This window comes from Cinclus cinclus, chromosome 7 (genome assembly GCF_963662255.1).
Source record: "Cinclus cinclus chromosome 7, bCinCin1.1, whole genome shotgun sequence".
Taxonomy (NCBI): Eukaryota; Metazoa; Chordata; class Aves; order Passeriformes; family Cinclidae; genus Cinclus; species Cinclus cinclus.
The window spans coordinates 20,289,254-20,308,988 of NC_085052.1; the positions used below are offsets into that span (position 1 = coordinate 20,289,254).

Here is a 19,735-nt window from a genome sequence, read left to right on the forward strand (position 1 = left end):
CTGCATACGCAACCATCCTGCATAGATGTAGTAGTTTGCCTTAAAGCAAGAAGTCAGTCTCAAAATACTTTTCAAAGGACACTTAATTACTGTCCATTACGAGGAGAAATTTAAGTGCTGAGTAGTAATGAAACATAACAAGTCCTGAGTCAAAATTAGGCATGCCCTCAAATCTAACTCTTTTATTACATAAAGTTTGTTAATGAACTAGAATAAACAACTTACTCATGTTTGTTCATGTGTAAGAAAATCAGTCAGAAGTTTCCAGCCAGCTGAAGAGTAAAGGCTAAACAGAAAAGAAAGCTCAAACACAGACAGGTAAACAGAACTATTTTCTTAGATTTATTTGAAAAATACTTACAAAAGCAAGTATGCTTGACACTAAAATAGTTAAACTTATTCTGTGTTTACATTGGTGTAATTAAGCGTGCAGCATTAACAGTCTTTCCTGTTTGAAGCATCATTAGTTCGCTTTAAAGAAGTGGAGAAAATTGGGGTTTACTGATGAACAATGTCTCCCTGTCACTTCCTCTGCAGCAACTACAGCTGTGATCTCTGTAGGAAATCTCAGAACATTGAAAACTGTGCTTGCTTTACTAACTGCCACCTGCCAAGTGCAGATTTACTGGAACCTGGAAGGCGGGTCAGTTTTTTCCCCCTAGGAAGGAACAGGAGAGAGGAAGGAGAAGAGAACAAAAGGATTGGTTTCTTTTTGTGAAGAATTTACCGAAGCTACATTTCATGAAAAAGAGTCCTTAAAAATGTCCTTTTGTTAGTTGCCATCTTCCTTCAAAACGTGCGCACACTTCTGAACTTACCCGTAAGCCAATTACCATTCCTATAGCACTTGTTTGCTAAGAGAGGCCAGGACAGTAATAGTTAAGATTCCCCATCCAGACAGCAGTTCAGTAGTGTCAGAAACGAAATACAGTGCAATTAGTTTCCACATACTTTATAGCTACATTTTAAGACAAAATTGGCACAGATACTGATTGGAAGAGTTTCCCGTCTCCATGCAATCCACACTCTGGCAACAACCACAGTCCACAGAGTGGTGTATGTACTGGGGCACATGGAGTGGATGGGATCTCACCAGCCATTATTTTGCACGGTGCCAGCAGCTGCTGCTGCTCGAGCCAGCATATTTCGGTGTGCCTCGGAAGCAGAAGGAAAAGTCCCATCCATCACATGCACTGGCATGATTCGCCTTCTGCCAGGCTGAGGGGTGTAGCTGCTCTCTCGCCAGTCTTCCTCTGGAGGCATATCAACTCTCCTTGGACCCGGGGCCTTAACACAAGATGGGGGCACAGGGCAACCTTGAGAAACCCCAGGATCCCAAGAAGGCTCACGTGGCATTCTTAAAGTACTGTAGTCTGTGCTGGCTGGTAGTCTGCAACTGATGGCGTGAGATTCACGCGTGTGATGTTTTGAAGGCTGCTGGAGGAAGCCTTCCTGTAAACTCTTGCCTGGCTGGCCAGCATGTTTCCCCCAGAGCATTGTTCGTTTATCTGGTAACGTGGCTGTTTGCCCAGCAGGAAAACTTGTGTTCAGCAAATGGCCAGAGACACTTGGTGCTCCACCTCCTAAATGCAAATTAATGAGAGGCTTTTGCCCCTGGGAGAGGGTGCCTTTGGGTACACAAGGGAGACTCCCATAGCTCAGTGCCACACCTGGGTAGTCTTCACCTTGGAAAGCTTCACCCCTGTCAGGCACAACCAGAAGTTTCTGGATGATGTTCTTCTGATCTCCTGAAATAAATTTTTAAAAAAAGGTTTGCTTAGTTATAATTTGTTTAATCCTCTCTGAACTATCAGCTGTGGCCAGCAGGTGACAGAAGAACAATGAAATCACTAGTGCATCCAGTTACTGGCTGACATGCAATGCTGAATAAAAGCTAGCTGTACCTTTTCCAGCATTCATTTTCCTCACTGCATTTCCTCTCCTTATCCTACTGCAGCTGCTGTCACAGATTTCTTTACTAGCCCCTTGTTTCATCATAGAGGAGCCCAACAAAGTATTCCAAGGCTGGCAGACCAAACTGGTTTTGATGCTGTCACAGGAAAATAATTCTCATGCAGGAAGCAGTTATTTCTACTGGCACATGTGTGATTTGTGGAAATACTCTCATACATGGCAAGAAGGTGATGGGTCCTACTGCTACTTTAATGTTAAAGAAAATAACTCACAAAAATATTTATATGATTTTATATAAAGCCATCATAATGTTTCCATAAGGGTTACTGGCTTTGGTTTTGCACATTTAGCACAGAACCACAGATAAATTCTGAAGGGCAGAGAAGAAATGTGATTTGTCCTTCCAGATTTCTGGAGGAATTCAGGCAGATGGTGAAACTCCATTGTGAAAGACAAGAACTGAGCAGCTGTACTTCAGCAGCATTTCTGATCACAAAGAAGGATGAAAAGTCCTGTGATTATTACCTGACAGTTTACGTGCCTTGCCCGCCATGCTGGGCATCAGTACATCATGGGGTGGGTGCTGCACCTGGTTTGGGTTGTGCTGGGGATCAAAGGGAAATACAGGAGGATCATGGGGGAAAGGAAGGGAAGTGGAGCTGGAAGAACGGTGGCTGGTGTCCACTGGCATTTTCCTCGTATTTGGTGCTTCCTTTTATAAAATGAGAAAGGAGAAGAACAGAACATAAAATGATGAGTAAACACAGAGTTGGGTTGAAACAAGCAGAGGTGGTGTTGATCCAAGGAAGAAAGGGATGAGTCACTGGAACAAAAACATGCATCTGTATGTGAAAAAGACAGACAAAAATTGCATCAATCCAGTAAGGCTCTTACTGAAGTGGTGGGCTACTTAGGATCATTAGACTGGAATTATACCAAAAGAAAAAGTCAAAACAAACACAAACCACTCCTGGAGGTTTGGCCGACAAACTGAATATACAAAACAACGTCAAGCCAGTCAGTACTGGAAATGGTATACAACACAAGCCATGAAATAAGAGTACTGCTGATTCTTCCTGTTTTCTATCAGGCTTTACTGAAAGCTCTGATTCCAGACTGTGAACAGATTTACCCGTCACAGCTGAAGTATTTACCTGTGCTGTACCATTTCCCTCTGTTAGGAGATACCCACCCCAAAAAGCAGGGATGGCTGAACGGCACGACAATAAACCATCACAGACTTGAGCACAGGGCCTTACTTGAAGAGTTGTAACAGACAACCATCCTATTGGCTGCTTGTGTTGTGGGGACAGAAACTTTAGCAGAGAGAGTGGGTCTTGGACAGCTAGAGGTTTTTAACTGCTTCTGCCAGCACTCCAGGTATGTCAGAGTCCTTAACTAAAAAAAAGCACGCTGAGGAGCAAACTCTTCAAAGTTGACATATACTTAGTTTATGGTGCACAGCAGAGAGGTGCAATTGGACCAACCTAACTGATTTTGCAACAGAGACCCTTCTGCACCTGTAACACAGCTGGTTTCAAATAAAAGCTCAAGTACAGTTTGCAAAAAATTCAGTCCAAGCCAAAACTAGACATTATATCTAGCTACACTGCTAAATGCTCTGTTACTGTTTTTCTGAGACTTCTAAATTGCATCTAAAACTTAACAGAGAGGACAAAGGAAAGATCAATTCCCTTATTTCTAGTTATTTTCTGTATGTAACTATCTGCACCAAATATTGAATTGCATCCCCTTGAATGTTTACTTCTACTCTCTAAAACTGCTACTTGCTTAATAAACTCCCAAGAGAGCAGAAACTTTCATATTGGTACTGGTGGGTTTTTTTAAATTATAGGTGTATGAAGATACTTTAAGTCAACTGAAAAACATATTTATACTGGCTGTTTCTGCATACTGGCAAGTAACCTTAGCTGATGTGCCTACCAGCTGCAGCAGCCGCTACTCTGCAATGACACCTGAAGAAGATGGCTTTGCTAGCTATAGAAAAGTTCATTCTCCTTCCAAAGACAGAACAAAAAAGGCAAGCTTTTATCACAGCTTATTACTGAGTTGTCTTCTGTCTTGTTTGTTAACTACTAAATGCAGACAGAGAAAAAAGCAACCCTACACACAGATGGAAAGCTGCACATCATTCTACTTACAAAACTGTGAGAAGAGACCAAGGTCTCTTCTCTGTTTGAGATAACTGTCCCACTGAGACTGCGAGCAATGCGACGGAAATTCTCTGCACTGTATATTTCCTCTTCTTCTGGTTCCCTGCTATGTTCTCTGGTATATGTGACCTGCAGACAACATCACACATTTCAGACAAGGTTTTTCATAATACCAATTTTGTACAATAATTACAGGCAACAGACGATCAGAAATATAATGGAGCATACTTCAATGATATTTAATGACCTTTTCTTTCCTGAAATCCTTCATTCAGGTACTACTTTGAAAACTTAAGATAAATGGGTCTGTTTGGATCTGCTGATTAAAAATATTATTCCTTATAGTCTTTCTCCCCTTAGTAAATATACACAGATTGATTTGTCTAAATGAGATATGTTCTTTTATAAATATCTAAAGCCAGAACAAAATGTCTTTAGTGGGATGAATCTACCTAAAGGACTGACTGCTGCTACAGGCATCACTGCCCCTGGAGAGATAATCATGGCTGCAGCTGACAGTCATCTTACGATGAAGTACTACAGTCTTCTCAAAAAAAAAAAAAAAGTAATACCTAGGATTATTTGATGAATGCTGGAAGTTTGTTAATCTTATGCTAGCAAGGGAACATTTACTCCATCTTTTCTTTCTTTTGTTCTGTAAAGGAATAGACTTTGAGCTCCCTTTAACAAGTACAGAGATATTACAGGAAATGTCATTTCCCCTTGACAATACTTTCATGTCTTCATATACAGGCGGTGATATGTAACTGCCAGTTATTTAAACAGTTTCTTCCCAGGAAAAATGAGAAAGAATCTTCACCCACTCTGAGCTGACTAACTACCAACTGCAGCAAATACCAAATTATCACCTACTTTAAAAATACGTAGTGACACAGTGAAAACAACAACAGCAAAAAAAGAGCCTGTGTCCCTGCAAGTGGTAAAACTAAGAAGCAGTTATCATCAGTTGTGATGTAAGGGAATTCATGCCACTAAATTCAAAGAGATTAGATCTTAATGTTTTCAGAAGTGTGTTCCTCCAAGCCAGAATTTACATCATTTGACTGCATGCAAGCTGCATGTAGCATGCATATTTTAGCTAGTCAGTCCTGAGCTAGACCACACTTATAATTCTTTCTAACATTAATATCAATGACCCCAGTATCTTTTTCATAGTGTACTTCACTTATCCCAAATTCCTTCTTGTACAGGGTGAGCCCTTCCCCCTCTAGTACATCTCAAGTACCAAAATGTCACCTTGGAGACAGAAGAGACAGTGGATCCACACAGACTGCGCTCGATCTCCGCTGTTGGGGTTTTCGACAGACCCATGCCAGCTGTAGCAGGCAGCTTCCTCACACTCAGGTTCACAGAGACTGGGAAGGAAAACACTAATTAAATTCAACACCTGGTTGCATGTTATGACACATTTCTAACTACCTTAGGTCTGACTCCAGCAAAGACAGAGGGACTGTACACACAGAACAAGAAGTCACAGATCCTTGGAACACATACACATCAGCTAACACCCAACACTTCAAGGGGAGATAGTCTATCAGGTTACTATGCCTACTTCCCTGGCCCTTCTGCAGGCTTCATGGGAGCAGTTAATTGAACTATTTAAGATTGAAATTACTTAACTGCACACCAAGACTCGCCTGATACAGAGGTGAGATTATTTAGAGGGCCCAAAAAACCAGAAAATTAGCTACCAGAAGGAAGTTACCTGCAGTTATTTGGGATAAACAAGTCAGCCTCAGGTTCCCCGCACATTCACCTGCTCCTTCCCATTCAATGCTACAGTTTCTCAGCCATTTGTTGTACAGGTTAAATAGTTAAAGGTGCTATTTTTAACTAGGATTGCTACAATCACTTCAGTGCAATCCCCATCAATCAGTTACAATCCTAAAATTTCTCATGGAATAGACAGATCAATGGCCTAATTAAACCAGTCCCAGGGAGTTCCTCTATTAAGGAAGGAAGGCGATATGCTGATAGCAACACCTTTTCTGCATTGAGGTGATTTCATTTGGAGAAGCAAGTCTTGGCTTTAGCTGTGCTGTAAAGCTCCTCTAATGAAGCAGAGGCCTTTTCACTGTGATTCTGAATGCAAACGTCTGACAAAACCAATTGATATGGGTCAAAGTTTCAACACCATTTGAAAATGAATAGGTAATGCAAGTCAAAAGAAAGAAGAGCAGTTTTAGACCTAACTCAGGTGATTTTCATCCAGTTCATCACAGTAGATGCACTGGTTCAAACTTTTCCGTTTTCTACAGAATTTGCAGAACTTAAGAAGAAACAACAGAAAGTTACAGCAAACCAAAAGATCTCAAACAAAAAACTTCATTTAGAAGAATATCCGTATCTCATATTATATATGTGGTGGGAAAATAGGCAAGAAAAGTCAGCATAAGAAATGGGTCATTTGATGACAGAACTCTGAAACTCCAGGTACCACTAAACTAACTGGGCTTTATGCTGGTAGATTTCCAGAAAGAACTTCCAAAATCAGTCAGCTAAGTAGGAACATATAAGACCTTCTGATTCAAGCCCATGCAAGACAGTACCTGCAAAGTTGTGAAGTCAGATCCTGCCTAACTCTGAAAGCAAACCAAAAGGACAACAAATGATAAATAGCCACATTTCAATGTCTTAACTGGTCTGTGAGTGGACTGCAAAACATGAGAGTTCCAAAGAAAACTCAAGCTGTTGAACAAAAACCCGTTTAAAACTTTACTGCAGTACTCACTCTAGACACAGCCAGGTCTGACACTGTCAGGAATGATGGAGGCTCCACCTCCATGGGTGCAGGGCAGGGGAAAACCTGACTCATGTATGCACTGCATTATATATATATGTGTACAGCTATATCAGTGTCACTTTGGTACCCATCCAATTTTAGGTTGCCTTGTATTTAACCAGAAAATTCACAGCTTTAATGCTGTGACACAGATTATAAAGAAATTTGCTTCACTTGTGAAGCAGAGAAGCAAGGTTGCCCTATCTCAGGCAGGAGATTAGATCAGCTTAAGTGGAACCAGACTGCTGTCATCAGACTCTAATTGAATGTCTCCAGTAACAGCTGGCTGTCCTCACTGATGGAATCTGCTCATTTTCTTTCGGCACCAACTAACCCACAAGGTCTCGTGGATCCTCACATACCCTCAGTGCTGCTTTCACAAGTAATTTTCCAGATCTTAAAGCAGGCAGTCCTTAGTAAAACACAGATTCAACTCAGCTCTTGTAAAACTTTTAAAAGTCATTTCCCTCAACCAAATACAGGCCAAATTCTCAACTATAACACAATCAGTTAAAATTCGCCAATGTGGAGAACATTAACATCAGCCATAGAAACAGTTTAATAAATTCCAGAGGGTATGTAGAACTTTCAAACAGTAAATTCATTAGCTTAATATAAGCAGCTAGCTCCCTACTTGAAAACAGGATCAATTATTTCTGTATTACTCTTAACAGATGTTTGCCGTAATCAACAGCTACTCTACAGTCACCCCAGGCAGTGCTATCACACTGCTTTCTCTAGCTAGCTGGAATGTTTCCAGAGTCTACAACCTGAATTTTTCTGCATCTATGCACAAATTAATACCCATTCAACTAAATCGACTGGAAAATGCATTTTCACCTACACAGGAGTACATAGGCAGGTCAACCAAGAAAAACAACTGCATCATTCTTACCTGATTGTTCAAATGGATACCTAGCACTGTCCTGTCTTCCCAAGAAAGGCCTAGTGTCCTGAGATGCCTGCAGACTAGTCTGATAGAGGGATTCCAGTTCTGAGAGCTCCTGTTCTGTGTCTTGATTCCACTGTGGATGCAGGTGTACTGGGATCCTGCTCAAGTCATCTCCAACTGCTCTCTGATCAGAAAGGAGTGGACTCCTCCCAGGTACAGGAAGCCATTCAGTATTCTTATTAGCCTTCTGGGAACTGTAATACCTACTAACATTATTCACCCAACGGTCCACAGGCACAGAGGCAACCATGCTACTAGCAGCTCCATCATCCACCTCTTTCATTCCTCCATCATGACAGTGCCTTTCCACGTAGGGTACAGGGTCTGCTATATTCTGTCCACCTCTTCTATACAGCTCTTCACTGTGAGAACAAAAACTCATAGAAGCAACATGTTGGGCACTAAAACCCTTCAAAGAAACTACCCCGTCCCTAATATCCACAGTTGAGTGTAATTTTTCAGAAGATTGATTTTTGTTTTCTTGGTTTTGATGGATTAGCTGTCTGTAACCAGAAGATGAATGGTTGATGAAAGATTTTTGTGTTAACTTTGGAGACTTCTCATCCTGACACACTGCAGTAATCCAGTCTTTTTCATGAGTACCTTTTCTCTGGGAGACTGCATGCATTTTCTGAAACTGCTCTGCCAAGGAGCGAACATGTCCCTTTGTACTAAAAGCCTCAGATTTACAACCGTCTGCTGTGCCATATTCACCCTGTGAGGGTAATAAAATCTCCTGGCTGTTTGCTCTGTAGTACTTATTTTTCTGCAAAGGATCCGAGGAGCACTGCTGTGTAGGGGATGAAGTTGCAGGGGTCATTGCATGATAGGCCCCTAAATGATCAATGCTGGGCCACACTGGAGAGCTTGCAAGTTTGGAACAAGGACTGTGCTGGCTGTCCTTTTCAGGAGATGCTGCTTGTGGTGGATGTGGACAGGGAAACAGTGTAGGCAAAGACCCAGAGTTTACTGTGTTAGTCTTGGATTGGTACTGAGGTGTGAGAACAGGCATTATGTTATGAACCTCTTCTAACTTGCTGCTACTGCAGCAATCCCTATAGTCTTTTAGCCCTGTGGCTGTCGTGTCAGCAAATTCCCCACTCTTGTGGGTATCATTCTCAGTTCTTGCAGACCTCTCTGCCAACCCTTGCCTATAGGGAAAAGAGGGAACTTGGTCATGAAAATCAGCAGAAGCAGACTGGAAGTTTGGAGAGATCCTGTTGGATGGATTGCTTTCAGAAGGGGGCAAGGAGGAAGACTCTGGATATAATGATGAGTGCAATTCATGGCAGGAAGCAGGTGGGTGGAAGAAAGAACTGGACCCAAATTCCACTTCTTTGTTGGGTTCCAGTGGTACCTCCTGGCTCAGCAGTAGTTGGAGCGGGCCAGTCTGTTCACTAAAACACACAGAAGAGTAAATGATTAGCAGTAGTCATTGCTTACGTTTATTCCTAGGGTACAGACCCTGCACTAGGTGACATACAGCTCAACACACTATGCTCATTGTAATCTCATGAAGACTTTGCATTAATTCACTAGACACATTTGTGTTAGTCCTTTGCTTCTAACTTGGCTTTCCTTATCTAACAATCTAACTGAATCAATTTCATATTTTTTAGAGTATTTTGCTACAATTAGGCTCTATATGAAGTACTCTTGTACAGCACCAGAGGCATTTCAACCAGTACACTGAGTATGTGAGTAGGGATAACTGTAAGAAGAGTAAGAATAGCATTTATATAAAATAAAACAAAATAACTGCTTTCAACAGTAACATGTTAGATATCTTAAAATACTTTGGACATGTTTGTGATCTGAACGTGAACTGGCAGTATTTCCACAAGGTCCCGTCTCACCAGGCAACTTCATGAAGAATGACTTGAGAAATGGAAGAACAGGTTGAAAATTTTCTTATACCATCTTTATATTCTCATTCTTGAGATACTTATCCAAAATGTTAAAGTTCAAGCTAAATACATAACTAAAACTCTGCAGTAATGTGTATCCTAAGCATACTTCTAGAAAATAATGTTCATTATTTTAAGTACCAATGCAAGATTGTTATATTCTTGGGTCATACATGTCTCTGGCATTTTTCTGCATTTAGTTAGCATTTTAATATACAGATAGAACAAACAGTACTAAGTCCACCACTTATGAGAAAATGACAGGCTACATCCAGCAGAAAACTTAAGACAACTGTAAAATCACTGTTTTGTTTCCTCCTTTGGATGCATGGAATGAAAGTTATCATGAAGACTGGAATGAAAGTTATCATGAAGACCTAGTTAATGTGTGTAGCAATAGAATATTATTTGTGAGGAATTGCAAACTTTGTACTGTCTACGTTATTTAAATCAAAACTGGAGTACAGAACTGTGGCTATGAAAAGCTTTTCTTCTTCTTTGACTGAAATTTTAACATTCAGCTGGATATAACTTTAAGCAAAAGTAATGCTCTTTTCACAGAACAGAGTGAGCAGGTTTAGCATTAGCAAAACTAATTAAGAAAAGTGCCTTTCATTTTCTTAGAATCTGCCAAAACGCCTAATTTGAGCTCTGCATTTCTCCTGTAAGAGAGAATATAATGGACCTCTGATTGACAACAAGATCAGCTTTCATTACACATAATTCAGGTACTGCAGGAAAAGAAAAGAACGTTATGAACTATAGCCTGGCAGGTGTGCAAATTAACTAGGTTTGTATATAGCTGTACCTGACATATTACAGAAAGGAACAGAAAAAGGATTCTCATCTGAGATTTTATCTAAGCTTCTGGTAATATAACACGTAAGAAAAGGGAGAGGGGGAAAAAAGTAACAGTTCAAGAAATAGCCTAAGAATTGGATAGAGATGGTCTAGAGCTAGGAGGGAATGGCATGGGAAGAAAGGAGGATTAAGCTGCATGCTAAAGAGGGTAGGAAGAAAGGATCAGTTATAGCAGAGTTAATTATGCTGTAGTTAAAGTCAGTATGGAAGAAAGAATCATGAAGAGACACTGAGAAGAGCTGGTAAGCCAGGCTACAGGATGCTGGGAAGCACAGAAAAAAAAACGAAGAATGATGGAGTAGTCAAGATGACAGGATTAAGATCTGGATTCAAGAGTTGTACCAGTGCACCACTAGAAGTGGAATAGAAAGAAAAGATCAGTGTACTTGACAGTTTTCCAACTACAGAGCACTAAACACACTGGTTGATGTTCCCAACATAAAAAAAACTACAGCAAAATTTTGACTGTAGCAGTCTTTTACTGCATCCTGAAACTGCTCCCAATTATAAAGAGTCACATTTCATCCTAATGTATCCCCACTTTTTTATGCCGGATTACTGTCTATTGTATATTTTCCCTTGGTGCACGAGACATCAATGCTGCCAGGCACTGACTGCTACAATTCTTTGTCACAGATCACATTTTGAACACATGCACATTGGACTATTCTATGAAGACTGGGAGAAAGGGCGGTAGGGAGGGGGAAAATGGGGTAGTTGACTGTTTTATAACAGGATTTAACCTAGAGAAGAGAAGAACGGGTGTAACACAGTAGGACTTGGACTGTCTGGGGAACAGACATAGTTTGCTATTTCTTTGCAGACCGTGCTGCTCACAGACGCAGCCCAGGTCCGTGCCTAGGCGAGGCACTCGCACTACCTGGTAGGCTGGGCCATGGTGCCGCCCTGTGGTGGGTGGCAGGCTGGCGGAGGCAGCGGCTGCGGTGGCTGTTGGTGCAGCATGCGATCCTGGAGGCTCCGGGCTTTTCGGATACTGATTTGCAGCTTCTTATCGACTATGGCTCTGCTGTGAGTGCTAGCGCTGGCATCATGCATGGCAAGTCTTAGTTTAGCTAAAATGCAAAAGAAAACATAGCAGAAAACAAACAGAAAAAAGGAATAAAATTGAAAAAGAAAAAAAAAGAAAAAAGATGCAGCAGGAACAAAAAACATGGACCATGCAAATACTGCCACAAAAGAATTCACGAGGATGCTACTGTTTCCATTAATGCACATTGAGCTTAGCCAGGTGTACAAACACATTAATTGAAACAAAACTAAAATAAAATAAAAACAAGATCCTTTTTTAGCCCAATTTCTCATCCCTTGACAAAGGCTCTTTCCAGCCCTACTACAAATGATGCTTCATTCTGTCATGTACTCTTCTCCTGCATCCTCCGTACCTGTGACTCCCTTTGTGTGCAGGAATACCCAGCTAGGATTTGAGATTCCTTACTGGAATGAAAACTAAGAGAGCTGTCACCACAGCTGTATGCTGCACCCTTTATTCTGCAGTCCATAAAAGCCAATTTCTAAATGTAAACAGATCAGGAGCTACTCACCCTGTCTGCAGCCATTCTACACAGACAGAGGGGAACATGGGGTGAGACAGCCAGCCAGTCATAATGGAAAAACACCAAAAATAAAATGAAATCACATAGCACACATTCTCAAAGGTCACAATGCATTTAAGCACTTCAATGTCCTAATGCTTTTTTCTTCATGAAATTTAAAGTACAGCATAGTTCACTTCTGCTAATCCAGAAGACTCAAGAGTGGGCTACCATTTTCTTCCTATGCTACACCCTCCATGAAAAACAGGGGAGCTTAATGGCCTTTGCAATTCAGCCTGACAGTGGGGAAAAATTGTGAGGACTGAGTGGCAAGGGGAACCAGCAACCAGGTGCTTGCTGAAACATACCAGTTAACACCAAAAAGGGCACATCAGCACCCCAGTGCCGTTACTACCTTAGCACCGGAGAGAACAACAAAATGAATGCAAACATGAAAAAACAGATGAAGAGAAATAGGACTAAAACCCCCAAATGGGAATGCTTATAAACATCAAAAATTCTGTCCACCTTCATATTGCTCAAGAGCAGCTGGACCCCCATATTACCACCTGCCTTCACGTGATGCAGCAGTTCAGACTCTGTTCTGTATTAGTAAACAGTCAAAGCGCAGTAGCTCAGGCAGTTAAGGTTACTTACATATAGCTTCGTTACAGAGAGCCAAAGCTGCAGCACAATCCCCCTTCTGCTCCTGATTCAGCGACTCTTCAAAGATTGAGTCTGCCTCCTGCATGGACTTCTCAAAGCCATCACTCCTCCCTGCAAATGGGCAGCACCTTTCATTTTGGTTTCGTTCCTTGCAGAACCCTCACTTACCCTCATCCCATTTGTGATCACCAAATCCTTCTGCGCACCGATTCTTGCAGAGGCTGCGTATATCCCAGACTGCACCACCTAACCTTCCCCAAGCAGAAGCACATCTTGAGCACCCTGATATGCTTGACATCCACACAGTAAAACAACATGAAACACATTTTTTCCCTCAAATTTTCTTAAGTTGAGAGAGTTGTACTGGCTTACTCCACTATTTTCAACACTTTAAATCAGTATAAAAGATGGCACAGACATAAAAGAGCCACTTCAAATGACTTCTAATAAGAAGGAATTAAACAAAATTTAGAACCAAATCTAAACCAAAATGAATCAGTAAAAGAAATACAGCAGATTAGGGTTTTTTCATTATATGTTAAGTTTCCTGACAAAATCCATGTGTGTCTTCTTCATCAAAATGGAAACAAACTGATACAACTAACATGTCTGGGGAAGAAAACTCAGAGTTGAATGTGAACATAAATGCCTGCATTTAGTTATAGTTCTATAAACAAGTTTAATGCATACACTTAACTGCTGTAAGTAACATACAGAATATAAAAACCCAACAGCCTTGCAACTTGACAAACAAGGTGGCAGAAGCTGAGAAAAACAGGACAACTGTCAAGAATTCCTTTTGCAACAATTTAGAAAACAGTGTTGGAGTAGGCTAAATAATTTTGGAGACAAAAAAGAAACTGCATCCTGGCATCATAACATCCATTTCTGAAAGGAAGAAATGCCCAAACTATTTTGTGTCGCCTAGTAGGCATTATGCAAATTATACACTAAAATGTAAACATTCAAATGAGGCAGGGAAAACAGAAAATAAAACTTGACTTTTACTCTGTTTAGGTGTGGGTCTTTTTAACGGAACATCTCTTGCCATTGGGGTAGAGAACATGAGTACCTTTATCAGCCAACAACAAATTACATTCTCTCAATCTGCATAACACATGCCATGGCCTGACCTGCTCCCTAACACCACTGTGCACAGATGTAAACACAAAACCTTCTACCACAAACCCCAAAGAACCTGCATTAAAAGCTAGTATTGGAGAGAGAAATGAGTTGATAGATCAGTAAGTCAATCAAGCAGCACCTTCAGTTTCAAAATCAAGGAAACTGGGGTTTGTAATTAAGGGCAGAATACTAAAGTTAGCTTTCTTTGCATGAATTTAGCAGTTTACTTGAGGGGAAAATGAGTCACAAGTGTTCTGGAGTTCTGCATACAAGCAAGCCTTCCAGGCAGTCCAGCAGTTTGTTAAGCTATTGTACCTCTGACTGGGGTGGGGAAAGACTTAAAAGGACTAAACAAAGACCTTCCTAGATCTCAAGTCAATGCATCTGAACTCAAACATTCTACTAAATTCTCTTTTTTTTTTTTTTTGATTAAGCAGTAGTCTAGTTTACTTTCCTTTTAACAAAGAAAAGCTAAGCAATCTTTGCTTCCATCAACTACCTGAACAGATCAAAAAGAGGGGTAAGGTATTAGAGAATATGCCATTTTCTTTCATGCAGGAGAAGCAGAGAAGACAACATGCTCAACAGAGCATAGAGGTTTACTTTTCAATTTTTAAATCACTGGCATTTATGTTACAAAAGTAAACACTATACCAATAGAAAAACATATCCATCTACTCTTGTACATCGGAATTTTTCATGTGGTTACCAGTAGACCATAGAAGGACTGTAAAGGATAACTGATGGTCAGAAAAAAATAATACAAACACTCCCAGGCAGACATTCTCATGGAGAACATATTGTTCAGCTGCCACTGGCACAGTGTCATCCTGCCTGCTGAGCAGTTGGCATGGCTGTAGGTTGCAGAACACAGTTGGGATTGTTTCCAGAACTGGCACTGCTGTGGGCTGCTCCACTCCTTCCTCTCCTTGAGCAGCAAAACAACAACCTCAACTCTTTTCTTCTACATCAGGATTGCCCTGATCATACATACACTTATTTGTTGGACCAGGGGCCAGGTGTTCACCCTGCTTGACTCTGCTCACCATCCAACAACCCCCACTTAAGTGTTCCAGCAGGTTTCAAGGTTCACTCTTGACTGGGTCAGTGTACTTTAACCCACCTTTCTACTGAATCCTCTTACTGGCTGATGGAGACTCAGGGCTAAAAAAAAGATATTACATGTGAATCCTGTCATCTTCCCTCTGCTTCAACTGCATCCTTTCAATTAAATCTCTTTTGCTGCCATCTCCTACCAGAAAGATGAGGAGTCATGGAAAAGACAATAAAACATTTTTTTTTAATTTTTTTTCCCCTAGAAAAGATAGGCAACCTAAACCCAGCTCAGATTTTCAATTAGATCCAGCCAGAGTACTTGTCCGCACACCTGTGCTGTGGGTGCACAGCCAGGCAGGGACAAAGACTGGAAAGCACAAGGGCAGGAACAAGCATTTTTGTTTAGGGCTGCAAAGGTACTAAAATCAAGCAGAAACAGAACAGTGGTTTATACAAAGCACCTCTGCTGCAGGTGGAGCTGAGGTGCCTGAAAGGCACAAACAGCCCTGCTCATTCCAAGATGCTGGTTTTAAGGGCTTACAGCTAAATCATAGTATTGAGGTATCAATACTATTAACACTGCATATCACTGGAAAAATGCAGATGTGTTAAGAATATCTCTACATTACTTTGTTTTCTCATTTAAAAAGAAATTTAGTCAAAATACCAAACAGTTTTTAAACTTTCTACAGGTTTGAAATGGGCAGTATCTCACTTCCTGAAGGTACAAAACTGTAATGAGGGGTGGATGTAGCAAGAGACACACACACACAATTAGAACAGGAAATTACATTCAAAGGTTCAAACTTCAGCACTACCATCTTGCAAAACAGACTGCATTCAAAGTTTACCCTGATTCTGCAGCTCATCTAGATCCATGAACCTGCTGGGACGGGGATTAAAGCCCATTGCTGCCTCTATTTCCTTTTCTCTTTTCCTGCGTAGTTCTTGCTCATGTGCTCTCCTTGCCACCTCTTCTTGCAATTCATCCAGCTCACTCTTTAAAGGAACAAAGATGTCTCCACCTTCAAATCAAACAAACGAACAAACCAACCAAACATGTTTGATAGCTACATTTCTTAAAGTATCCCTTAAAAGAAAAGGAAATATTAACAGAGAATAAAATTAAGTAAATAATTTTAAGAGTGTCTGAGACCACAGAATTGTAGAACAAATTTTGCTTTGTTAAATTTTACTTATAAAACCCCACCCAATACAGTAGTGCTTCAAGCTCCCCTGCAGCACAGCCCATGGATTCACTGACTCATGAAAATAGCATATGGAACAGAGAGAATCATTAGAAGAAATAACCCTAAGCTGATGATGAAATCTTGAGGCTTCTTACTGTGTTTATAATTTGTAAACAATGCTGTGTCAAATTAGCCAGATCACTAGCTTGTGAAAGTTAAATGGGTTTGAAGTGAGATATTTTTCATCTAAGTGCCTAAAGTGGATGAAAATGGGAGGAAAATAAAGCACCTCAGTATTCTGCACAACAGAAATCCACCAGTTGTCATTCTCAGTTCAGCTATTGCTGGTATTCAGAAAGTGTTTCCCCTGCTGCCCTTCCCTTCCTTTCCCTTTCTGGAATAAAGCATTGGCTTAGAATGATATATAAGCAGAAAAGCTTAGCCTCAGCCCAAACACTTTGTAAAAAAACATTCACAGTTCTGACAGTTTGGAATTTTGTATAGAATTACAAGCCTATTTTCAGGACTCTGCTGAGTTAGGAATTATGTTTAGGAGTGTATTTTTGACTGACGGTAGAATATTGAATTATAAGCAAGAACAGGCAAAATCACTTTATATTATCAGTTAAGTCAATACACAAAAGACATGTCAGAGCAACACGATCAAAGGGATATTCCAACAAAAATTTTTGCAATTACCTTTGGTAAATCTTACAATTATTTATTGTAAAACTTATGTTCCTCGAAGTTGCTTTTCCCTTTCCTTATAATTTCTCCCCGAAGATAAACTGCTACAATTTACCTTGCATAACCACTCCTACAAAGTGTATCTTACCATTTCCCATGGTATGTGGGCTGTTTGTCCAGCTCCCAATTGATGAAGCAGACTCCACTTCCAAGATGCTGCTACTGTGAGACTTTGGGATGTTACGCCAAGCGGGAACAAATGCACCTGTTCGCTTCATATGAACATCCCTCCAAGAAGAGAGTAATCAGAGTTTACCATTTGACTAATCTCTCCAGGAGGAATTGTATCTATCTTTTTTGTATCCACACTAACATATACCTGCATTTTAATTTCATTTCAAAAGAAGTCTACCATAAGAAACAGGGGAAGAGAAAGTTAACAAGGAGGACAGTCATTCCATTCTCCTCTGTAATATTATGCAATTTATATTAAAACTGTGGTCCAGGAGTTGTTCAGAACAGATTCTTACATATTCTGGCTAGAAACAGTGCCAAGTTTGTGGTTACCCAAAGCTTCCTAAGTCAAGGAAAGAAACACATTGTGCTGTCTATTTCAAATATTGCAAATATGTCTGAGAACAAAGATTTCTATACAAGGCTATTGATTTCTGATTTTGTACAAGGTGTCTATGAACCAATGGTTTAATTGGAACAAAAAGGGCTATAAGCTACTCAAAGCACAAGCTTTTAAATCACAGACTAAGGGCACAACTACTTCAGATTAATCACTTTAGACCATATTTCTTGCTCATTTGGGCCCTGTTTTTTTCTTTTCTCACTAGCAGGAGCCTATGCTGAGAAGAATAGGCTCCCATTTCCCTACTATTTCTTCCCTAAAAGATAAATAAAATAAATAAAAAAAAATAAATAAAATAAATAAAATAAAGCTGCATTTAAAACTAGGACCAGACCACTGTTTTGCAAAATGTTCTACACTGCTATGTAACTACAAAAAAAACCAAGAAATCAAGACTTCAATCATTCCAAACATGAGTTTTGTTACAATCTACCTGTGGGTGCTTGAGCTGTCAGACAAGGGCATATCCAGACTAACTGGGCTGTTGCTGTTGCGCTCACTGCTCTCGTAGCCAGACTCCATCCTCTGTATTAGGTGAGGATTTTGATCCACCATATGGTGCTGGGGGCCCCGGCCCAGCACACCACGCTTGTATTTGACATTTGACTGGCTTGACCTTGTTTCGTGAACAGTGTGTTCCTTCACCTCGTTCTCATTAAGTTCTTTACCTGTCAAGATAATATAGCTTGGTAGAAGACCTAAGCTTCAATACCAGTAAAACATCCATATACGTTAGCTTTTTAACTATGCTTAAATCAGAAGCTCCATCCTTAATTTTGTATAAAACCTGCAGTATTAAGCAAGAAAAATGCAATACTTCTACAGCTTTCCTAGCAATTTTGAGCAATAATCTGCTCACCAAATTTATCTTTGAATCTTTCCCCTTTAGTATAACTTACCATATTCCCCTGTGGTAACAATTAAATCTGGAATGAAAATCCTTTCTTTCCAATAATAACTCTTATTTGTACAAGATAATTTTACAGTATACCCAATTGCATTTCCAATACTCTGTCATATCTACTTCAGATGTGCTCATTTTTACACTGTTTATTTTGCCATTCATGGCTTATACAGAGGACAGGAAAACTTTTTTTTTTTTTTTTTAATTCTCCCTTATACATTTCACGGTCTTTCCACTTGATTCTTGTTTGCTTCCCTTCCTTCCCTGGAGGTAAGTTCTCTTCCCCCTCATCTTCCCTTTACATATTCCTTTATGCTTTCCAATTCTTTTCAACTGTCAAAACCAGCAAAGTCTCTACGTACAAGCTGTATAGCTGTAAAATTTTCCCAGATAAATCATCACTGGCTTCCAGGCTCTTATCTTCACAACAAGAACTATGCACTGATATACAAGGTACTTTCTGCACCATACTCTGAGCCATCAAGTAAAAATACCACGATGAGCCAGAGGAAAAAGCAGAGCGATACAAAAGCTCACTCCAAAGGATGAACTTCAGCCATTTGGTAATATTGCTTTTGTCCATTTAAGCAGGGTAGATGGTATTGTTTCCCCTAATTTTTCTTTAGACATGAAACGTAGCACACAGAAATCAAACAGAATTACCATACATACACTATGAATACCCCCACAGTCTTCACAGACATGACTCACCACTGACCTGAATTCCATGTTCAAAATTTCACTTCCCACACATTCTGAAATAAATCTCAAACTCTTACCTGCTTCTTCAGAGAAAGGGCTAAGCTGAGTGTAGCCACAATGTTTCCTCTTGTCCTTACTGAAGATGCTGTCTATATTCAGAGACTCTCTTTTGGGTCTCCACGTTGGCCGGTACCTGCTAGATGAACTGGATTTCGACTCACTACTGGTACTCTCCACTTCCCAGTCTCGAGCATGTACAGACAGGCTTTTTGGGGGTCGTGTTTCTGCCTGATCCACACTATTCCCTCCACGAGGGGAATTCTGGATGGTTTGGGAAATCTGCTGTGGTCTGCTGTGGATCATATTGCTCACTGTCTCTTTAAATTCCCTCAGCCTGCTGGTACTGCTGGATGGTTTCGGGGCAGTTCTGGGGGCTTGTTTCTCCTTCAAGGTTTCTCCTGCAGTTTGTAGAGACAGCAAAAGCCACAAAAATAACTTTAATTAAACTAGCAACCCTACTTGCAGCATCTTCATGCAGACTTTGAAAAGTGAGATCCAAAACAACAAAATGATAATAAAAAAACCAACACTCCCCAAACAAACA

The 19,735-nt window shown here is 40.4% G+C and overlaps 1 protein-coding gene across 1 annotated transcript in view; it reads right to left on the reverse strand.

Moving 5' to 3' along the window:
- Nucleotides 1-1,071: 1,071 nt before the first annotated feature.
- The window catches only part of USP54 (ubiquitin specific peptidase 54), a 45,666-nt gene continuing 27,002 nt past the window's right edge, over nucleotides 1,072-19,735 (reverse strand). Inside the window, exons 12-22 of the mRNA XM_062496190.1 lie at nucleotides 19,209-19,589; nucleotides 17,959-18,193; nucleotides 17,037-17,176; nucleotides 15,863-16,036; nucleotides 12,822-12,941; nucleotides 11,492-11,684; nucleotides 7,787-9,240; nucleotides 5,346-5,464; nucleotides 4,077-4,217; nucleotides 2,440-2,626; nucleotides 1,072-1,748 (exon numbers count right to left, since the gene is read on the reverse strand). Coding sequence (XP_062352174.1) covers nucleotides 1,090-1,748; nucleotides 2,440-2,626; nucleotides 4,077-4,217; nucleotides 5,346-5,464; nucleotides 7,787-9,240; nucleotides 11,492-11,684; nucleotides 12,822-12,941; nucleotides 15,863-16,036; nucleotides 17,037-17,176; nucleotides 17,959-18,193; nucleotides 19,209-19,589 — 3,803 coding nt within the window. The 3' untranslated portion in view covers nucleotides 1,072-1,089. The remainder of the gene's footprint in view (nucleotides 1,749-2,439; nucleotides 2,627-4,076; nucleotides 4,218-5,345; nucleotides 5,465-7,786; nucleotides 9,241-11,491; nucleotides 11,685-12,821; nucleotides 12,942-15,862; nucleotides 16,037-17,036; nucleotides 17,177-17,958; nucleotides 18,194-19,208; nucleotides 19,590-19,735) is intronic.